This window comes from Amblyomma maculatum, chromosome 4 (assembly GCF_055883805.1).
Source record: "Amblyomma maculatum isolate TAMU_Amacu chromosome 4, ASM5588380v1, whole genome shotgun sequence".
Lineage (NCBI taxonomy): Eukaryota > Metazoa > Arthropoda > Arachnida > Ixodida > Ixodidae > Amblyomma > Amblyomma maculatum.
In genome coordinates, this window is record NC_139347.1 from 111,830,803 (window position 1) to 111,839,136 (window position 8,334).

At 47.4% G+C, this 8,334-nt stretch overlaps 1 protein-coding gene across 1 annotated transcript; it reads left to right on the forward strand.

Moving 5' to 3' along the window:
• Positions 1-1,421: 1,421 nt before the first annotated feature.
• Positions 1,422-4,231, forward strand: LOC146191957 (uncharacterized). The gene is made up of 2 exons (XM_084600410.1): positions 1,422-2,067; positions 4,002-4,231. The coding sequence occupies exons 1-2, from the start codon at positions 1,422-1,424 to the stop codon at positions 4,229-4,231; spliced, it is 876 nt and encodes a 291-aa protein (XP_084456536.1).
• Positions 4,232-8,334: the final 4,103 nt, after the last annotated feature.

Consider the following 8,334-nt stretch of genomic DNA (forward strand, 5'->3'; position numbering starts at 1 on the left):
ACCGACTTCGAGCTGCAAATCGCAAACTTAAGAGGTTGGAATCGAAAGTGAAGACCTTGAATGAAAGCATTTCAAGGATGAAAAATGCCACTGCAGCTACAGCTGAGAAGATTTTGCAAGACAAGTTAAAACATTTGTCTACAAAGCAGCAACTAGCTGTAAGACACTGCTTTGAGGCGGCAAAACGAAAGAGTGCACGAGGAATGAATTACGACAAAGAATGGATGCTTGAGTGCATCTTGCTGAAAATGCGAAGCCCCAAGCTTTACGAGTACATCCGGAGACAAAGCATCTTAGTACCTCCAGGAAGGAAGACATTACGAAAGTACATGTCTAGCTATATGGGTAGCTTTGGCTTCAATGAGAGGATTTTTGAAACGTTAAAAGAAAAAATATCTGCAATGGACCCCTTCAAGCGTCATGGGGGTTTGGTCATTGATGAGATGAAGCTGTCAGAGCATCTCTCCGCTGACACAGTTGGTAAAGTTGCTGGTTTTGTTGACCTGGGGCCATACACGCCAAAAGAAGAAAAACACGTCCTCTCCAACCATGGCCTTGTGGTGATGTTTGTACCTCTTACTGGAAACTGGACTCAGATCCTTGGCACATTTGCAACTAACACTAATGTGAAATGACATCTATTGTCAAAAATTATTCTTGAGGCTGTCATGCTAGCAGAAAACGCAGGACTGTGTGTTGACTATGTAACTTGTGATGCGGCATCCTGGAACCGCAACATGTGGAAAATAATGGGCATAAAAGGAAATTCAAAAGAAATATCTAGAAAAAGGAAGCATCCTGTGGATTATACAAGATCCCTCCACTTTTTCTCGGATTTTCCTCATTTAGTAAAAAACATCCGCAACAGACTGCTGCAAACAAGCTTCAACACACCAGATGGAATAGTAAGCATATTTCAGCATTAAGAAGTAGTATTTTGTGGGTTTTCATCATTTGCACATTTTATGTCAGCTTTCTATAACCAACTGCTCTCATTTCAGGTGTCAATGGAACCAATTCGGAAAGCTTTTGAATTTGATTCAAATAATGTCACCATGAAGGCAATGCCTCGGCTAACAAGAACACACCTGGATCCAAACAACGTCGAAAAGATGCGAGTTGCCTACGCTTTCCAGTTATTCAGTTCAGAGTCACTGAGAGGGCTTCAGCTCTTCAAGGCACAAGTAGAGCCACATTGTGGGAAAATTGATGCAACCCAGAAATTTTTCAGGTTTGTATTTTGAATGTAAATCAAGCATTTCTTTAATTGCAGCTTTGAAAGTGCCTTTATGACTTAAATGCACTTCGATGATTTCTATCCTTTTTAAGTCATGTATATTTGGTGCTTTCATTTGTAACTGTTGTAAGTTCTAATTTTATTTACATGGCTTTTCTGTTTGCTTCTTTTTTTGTACAGGAGAATGCAGTCATTGATAGAAATCATGACATCACGCTACTCTGCCGAAGCTTTGAAGCTAAATTCACCAAGAGTACAGGAGCTTGAAGATTTCTTGGACTTTATGACAAAGTGGGAGAAGCATGCCGACAGAAAACATTTCTTAAGTGAATCGACGGCTGAAGGCCTCAGAGTCTCCATCACGAGCACTTTGGAGCTCTTGAAAAATGTTACTTCTCAAGTGGGGTACTCGTATATCATGACATCACGTCTTAGTCAAGACAAAATTGAATGCTTATTCGGCATTGTGCGACAGTCGTCTGGCTGTAATGCGCACCCCACCCCACAGCAATTCTTGACCACAGTTAATTGCTTGAGCTACTACAATCTAGCCAAGAGTGTTCCTGGCGCAAATGTAGGTAGTGACGTCTTAAATTCACTCATGACTGTAAAAGGCCAGCCGGCAACTTCTCGTAAACAGAAGTTAATTGATGTGCTGCTGAACAGTGGCGACCTTGCAGCAGCAGAAACTGCAGTCGATGATACGACTCCAGAAGGACATGAAGGGCATGGGTACAATCTGCAAAGGAGTGATTCGAGACTGATATATTACGTGGCTGGTTATGTGGCGAGGAAGTGTGTTCTGAAGTCTAAGTGCCTTGCCTGCACAAGTGAGCTGTTACTATCTGCCTCGGAAGGAAAGATGCTGAATGCAGCAGTATTCACAAGAGCCTGTGACTTCGGTGGCTTGCTCTATCCGTCTGTGAAACTTTTCAAGTTTATTACCAATCTTGAAGATATATTCACAGGCTGCTTCAGCTCTAACAAGCTCCATCAAGACAGCATCATGGATGTGCTCGCTGTCATACATAACAAACAAACTGAAGCTATTGGATGTGAGGAGCACAGCCAAACACTTACAGCCAATATGATTGGATTTTATGTAGTGACCCGCATGGACTTTTATGTTAAAGGCTTGAACAAGTCTCGTGATGCAGCACGCAGAAAGTCGCACCAGCATTTAAAGCTTAGTCGCATATGAGGATATCGTATCATACCAAGCTGTTGTTCGGTGGTCAGCTTAAAAGTGTACATGTGCAGTAAAAATCATTGTTATGCTCTGTGACAACTTTGTTGTTTATTGTTGTTCATAACTGCCAAGCACCTGTGCGTACCAAGCAATAGTAGTAAGTGCAGTGCAAATTCCTTGCAATACAGAAACGTAGACGATGATATTAAACGTTATGAAAAATAATGAAATCTCCCTAAGAAACTAACAACATGTATGCAGTGCAACAGACAGTATTGAGGCGCGTCACCCCCACCCCCCTCACGCGCGCGCGCGCGCACGCGCACACACACACACACACACACACACACACACACACACACACACACACACACACACACACACACACACACACACACACACACACACACACACACACACACACACACACACACACACACACACACACACACACACACACACACACACACACACATCACACACACACACACACACACACAAAATGTTACGACTCTGCTCGGCGTTAATTAATGTCGGCTAGTTCCGAGGCTGGGTACAGAGGGAGGAGCTCTTATGAGTCTCCAAGAGCACTTTTAAAATCATGACAAAGCACATTTCTTTCAAATTAGTAGTAGGAAACAATATTAACCGCCCTTTCATTTCACTTATGACGAACTTCCTCCTTCATGCGCTCTTGTCTCGGGGCCGGCGGTAGCGTGACCATAGGCAGAGAATTTTTTTTTTATTTCGTCATTAAAGGCGTTTGGAAGCTAGGATGTAAGCACGTATTTTATGTGAAGTGCACCATCGGTGAGACGAAATTTACCATACAAAACGTATAAGCGAAGCGAGGAATGTATATTGCAATCAGCTATGTAGCTGAGCCGCCCGCGAAATTGTAGTGCGCGTTTGCAAATACACTTTCTTTTTTCATTTTGCTCGTTCATGGATAAAACAGGGTCAGTAATAAGCATGACAAACTGACATACCACCATGACATACCACCGCGAAATGTGACGCGGCTGTCTCCGACCAGACAATTATACAACTACAAGGTCCACCAGCGACAGCATCGGAATATTTTCATATACACAACGAAGCTCGAAGAAACAGAAAGCGAAAGCGAACGTTTTCGTTCCTTAGTAGTTTTGCATCACTTCGTGGTGGTAAACTTGACTCGCCTAAAACGTCAGAGGACGCGTTGTCCTACAAGCAACGCCTTGCTACAAGCGCGACGGCCGCCTGAAAGCTGACGCGCTTTCAAGTGCGGTCGATTGCAGCGCCGCCGCACCTTTCTTCCGCTGGAGGCCCTCGGCAGCGGAGGCGGTCGCGCCACTAGAAAGTATTCTAGTTCACTATAATATGGTTTGTTCGTGTAGGCTGAACTATGGTGGCTTAGCTGAACCTCGTGGGCTGAACAGGTGGTTTGAGGTGTGCGCTTGTTATAAACAATATTACATTTGTGGTTTCGCGACAGTAGCACTGCACAGTGAGTGAAGTGCGCCTCGACGAGAACCGCAGAGCGCGCTGGTGTTTACGAAGTTGGTGAGACGACACAACTGCGCCTCTCAGCAGGCAGCTGTGGGAAATCGATGGCACAGTATGGTTTTGCGGAAATTGGAGACGATGAAGACGATTTCTGGGCAATGATCACTATGCAGCAAGTGGCGCTTCACCAGCGTCGCATCCAGCAGTTACACTTGCTTGAAGCAATCGATGAAGCAGAAGAGGATTTTCAGTACGCTGAAGCAAGATGTCGCCGCATCATGGCAATAACTGCGCGGCTCTGCTCTTCCGAGCGGTGATTGTGGTCTTATCCACGAGGGCAGTCGTGGTATGAGACTACGGTCCCACACCTGCCGGACAGCGAGTTCAGGGAGCATTTCAGAGTGACCCGCAGTATTTTCCGGTACATTCTGAATTTGTGCGAGTGTATGCAGCGGCAAGACACGGCTATGCGGAGAGCAGTCCCTTTGGATAAACGTGCGGCTGTAAGTTTGTATCGGCTCGCGTCCTCTGCGGAAGAACGAACAATCGCCAACGCTTTTGGCTTAAGCCGGTCGACTGTGAATACTATATTTCGGGAGTTTTGCGCCGTTGTTGTACGTCATCTGGGCACAAAGTTGGTGAGACTTCCCAAGCGAAGTAAGTTGGCGTAACACCTTCGCCAGTTTACTGCTGTGACCGGCTTTCCGCAAGGCGTGGGAGCCCTCGACGGCTGTCACATTGAGGTGTGCCCGCCAGAAGAGCACGCCTCGGATTACATTAACTATAAAGGATGGTACAGTACCATCCTTTTGGCCATCACCGACCACAAGTACAGATTTTTGTATACGAACGTCGGGTCTCCCGGAAGAAATCACGACGCTGGTGTATTTGAAAGCTCGAGGTATACTGGCCAGTCACCTATTCAGAGCTGAAGGAAAGGTTGTGGCAGGAGTAACAGTAGAACCCCTCCTGATTGCCGATCAAGCATTTCCATTACAGAATCATATCATGAAACCATTCCCAAATCCAGGCCCACCAGGCTCGCCTACAGGAGTGTTCAATTACCACTTATGCCGAGCGAGACGCATTGTTGAAAATGCATTTGGAAGGTTGAAGGCTCGTTTTCGTATTCTATTGAAAGGACTCGAGTGCGACATTACTAATGTCAACGATGTAATCCGCACATGTTGTGTGGTGCACAACATCTGTGAAGAAATGTCTGACTGCTGTGATGCAAGTTGGTTCGATGAGGCACAAGCCCGAGACCGCGGCCGTCCTCAGCCATCTTGCTCCAGCAGCCGGGTTGAGCCATCAGGTGTTGAAGTTCGCAACGCCCTAATCAACCACTTTGCCTCAAGTTGAACTTTGCCCTAATCCTGTCATCCCAGCTATTCTTTGTGCGTGTGTGTGTGTGAAAAATGTGCTCCAGTGCTCTCTATTTACTACTTACTCTAATCACTTCTGCCGCTTCCCCCTGCTGTGAAATATTTTGCCCCTTGTCTGAAGTAAAAGTGCTTTCTGTACCCAAGTTTCGCTGTGAAGTTGTACGCTACCGAGTGTATATAATGTGCCAAGCCAAGAACTATAAGTCGAGAAGTAGACATGAAAAATAGAGGCCTATATTCCATTCATTTTCTCGCCTCTTGGGAGAGAAGGGATATATTTAACTGGTGCTACATCAATGTCTCTTTAAGCATTGGCGTGACTCTATTTTGTGCAACATGCAGGCAGTGCACCATGCACGAAGAATCGAGCTACTTTATGGATACATTTTCCCAGCTTAGCTGAATAGCTGCCAATTTAGGCTGAAATGTCTTAACTGCCTTGAGTGTTCCTATTATGAGAAACAATACTTGTATACATTCGCCTCGTGGATGTTTTGAGAAATATAAATGATTAGGTTTTAACATGTGCTTTACAGTTCATCATTTCAGGTAGTTAGGAGGAAAACTGCTAACTAGCCGAAGCTCAGTTTCTATCTTCATTGTACTTACCTTGTGTTCTAGTTAACAGTATCATGTTTAGTGTATATGGAGACACTTAACAAAACTGACATTTTAGGCAAAATAAGATTCATAACATCCTGCATTGACACAGAGGTTCCCGGATTGCCTTTCTGAACACTGCAGCTGATATACTGTTTCATTTACCACATGAAGACGATGATTCCAGAAAAATTTATTAAGCTGTAAGAATGGGGGGTTTATTGAGCAGATCAACAGGACTTGATCAGCAGGACTGAGCAGATCAGCGGCGAACACAGCGGCAGCGAACACAGTCAGATCCAGCACGCGCAGCGATCACGATGCCACTGACTGGCATGTTCCTTGTGCACTTCTTCCTCTTCACAATTACCCGCGGGACGAAGAGGAGACATCCTGGCGACTTACGGCGTGAGCAAGACGGCAGGGTCGTAATAAGGTTTGAGGCGCTGGACGTGAACAACCTCGCGTCCACGCCGGCGTAGATCATGGGACGGCGTAACAGGTTCCACCACATAATTAACCGGAGAGGTGCGCTCCAGAACACGGTATGGGCCATGGTATTGTAGCATGCGTTGACGACAAAGAAGCGCAGAAGTGTGAGAGGAAGAAGTGTGCTAACCTCGAGCCTGAACTCTGACGCTGTTCGTAGAACCTTTGCCACGCCTTGGACCTCGGACGCAACTGTAAAGGTCGCTGTTTACGCGACATCTGGTGGAGGTGCGGGGTACGATTTTCATGAGCCGGACGCCCCCTACAAGCCCAGGACGCACCCCTAAGGTGGAGACCCCAGTACACCAGAGCAGCCGCCGACTGCAAGGTCTGCCTCCCGAGTGTGGTCCTCTCCCTGACCACAGACCAACAAGGAGCGTTTCTCTCAGCGCGATGAATCCTCCGGTATTGACAACTCCTGTCCTGCTCAACCACCAGCGGGATCCACCACATTTCCACGGCCTGCCACATGAGGATGCTGAAGACTGGCTGGAGCAGTTCGACCGGGTGGCTGCCTTCAACGCCTGGAACGCTGACTCGAAGCTTCGCCATGTCTACTTCGCACTGGAGGATTCTGCGAGGACATGGTTCGAAAATCAAGAAGCCGGACTCCGAACGTGGGATACATTCAAGGCAGAATTCTTGCCGATGTTTACCAACACGCTTCGCAAGGAAAAAGCGCAATTGCTTTTAAATAGCCGTATACAACATCCGAATGAAACTGTTACGGCCTACGCCGAAGAGATGAAGCGACTCTCTCGACGCGCGGACCCAACCATGTCGGAAGAGAAAAAAGTGCGCTTTTTGATGCAAGGTGTTAAAGAGCAGTTATTTGCAGGCCTGGTGCGAAGTCCACCAACAACTGTCGCCGAATTCATAAGTGAGGCGTCTACCATCGAGAAGGCACTTGAGATGCGCGCCCGGCAATACCAGCGCACTACAGTGTCTATGAACGCCGCGAGTGCAGGTGAAGCCGTACAGTTTTCGTCAGAATCGCTGCGTGATACGATCCGGGCGATAGTCCGGGAAGAGGTGGCCAAATACCTGCGGATTCCTCCACAGCCACAAGTTGCCACAGTTTCCGATATCATCCGTGAGGAAGTACAACAGGCGCTGGGTGTTCCCGCACCCGTCACCGTGCACGCACCCGTCACCCATTTAGCAAGAAATTTTGAAGACAGTGCAGGGGCATTGGAAGGTATCCATAGCCACACAAGAGCGCCAGACGAGAAGTGCGGTGTCGAGTGTTGACTGTCATGGTTGGATTTATGGCGGTACTGGGTGTTAGCCGTGAATGCGCGGGCGATTTGTCGACAGTCTTACGCATGCTGGGCTGCTTGAGACGCAGGTGTATACTTTGATATGTCTGGCTGATACGGGAGTATGGTGTCGATTGTAGCAGAGGGGTGACGGCCGTAGAGGAGAAAAAAAGGAGAGAAGCCAGTAGTAGACTGCGTTGCGGTATTGTATGCGTACGTAACATATGGAAGGACGAGGTACCAGTTTGAGTGGTTGGAGGAGACGTACATTGAGAGCATGTCGCCAAGGGTACGATTGAAACGCTCAGTGAGGCCATTAGTCTGGGGATGATAGGCGGAGGTGGTTCTATGAATAATGTTGCACTTGGTGAGCAAGGCTTTCACAACGTCACTCAGGAAAACGCGTCCTCTGTCGCTGAGCAGCTCTGGAGGTGCGCCATGGCGAAGAACAAATCGCTGCAAAATGAAGGAAGCTACTTCTGACGCTGTGGCAGATGAAAGTGCGGCGGTTTCTGCATACCTCGTCAGATGATCAACGGCTACGATAGCCCAGCGGTTGCCGGCCGCAATGTAGGGAAGCGGCCCGTACAAATCAATGCCGACGCGGTCGAAAGGACGTAGTGGGCTGGGTAACGGCAGCAACTCTCTAGCAGAACGTTGAGGAGATGGCTTGCGACGTTGACAGCT

Excerpts from the sequence above, each read along its gene's own strand:
- LOC146191957 (XM_084600410.1), top strand. The coding sequence starts at position 1,422 with ATGCAGTCATTGATAGAAATCATGACATCACGCTACTCTGCCGAAGCT. Across the intron at positions 2,068-4,001 it reads TAAGTGCCTTGCCTGCACAA|GCAGCTGTGGGAAATCGATG; the intron begins GTGAGCTGTTAC and ends GCCTCTCAGCAG.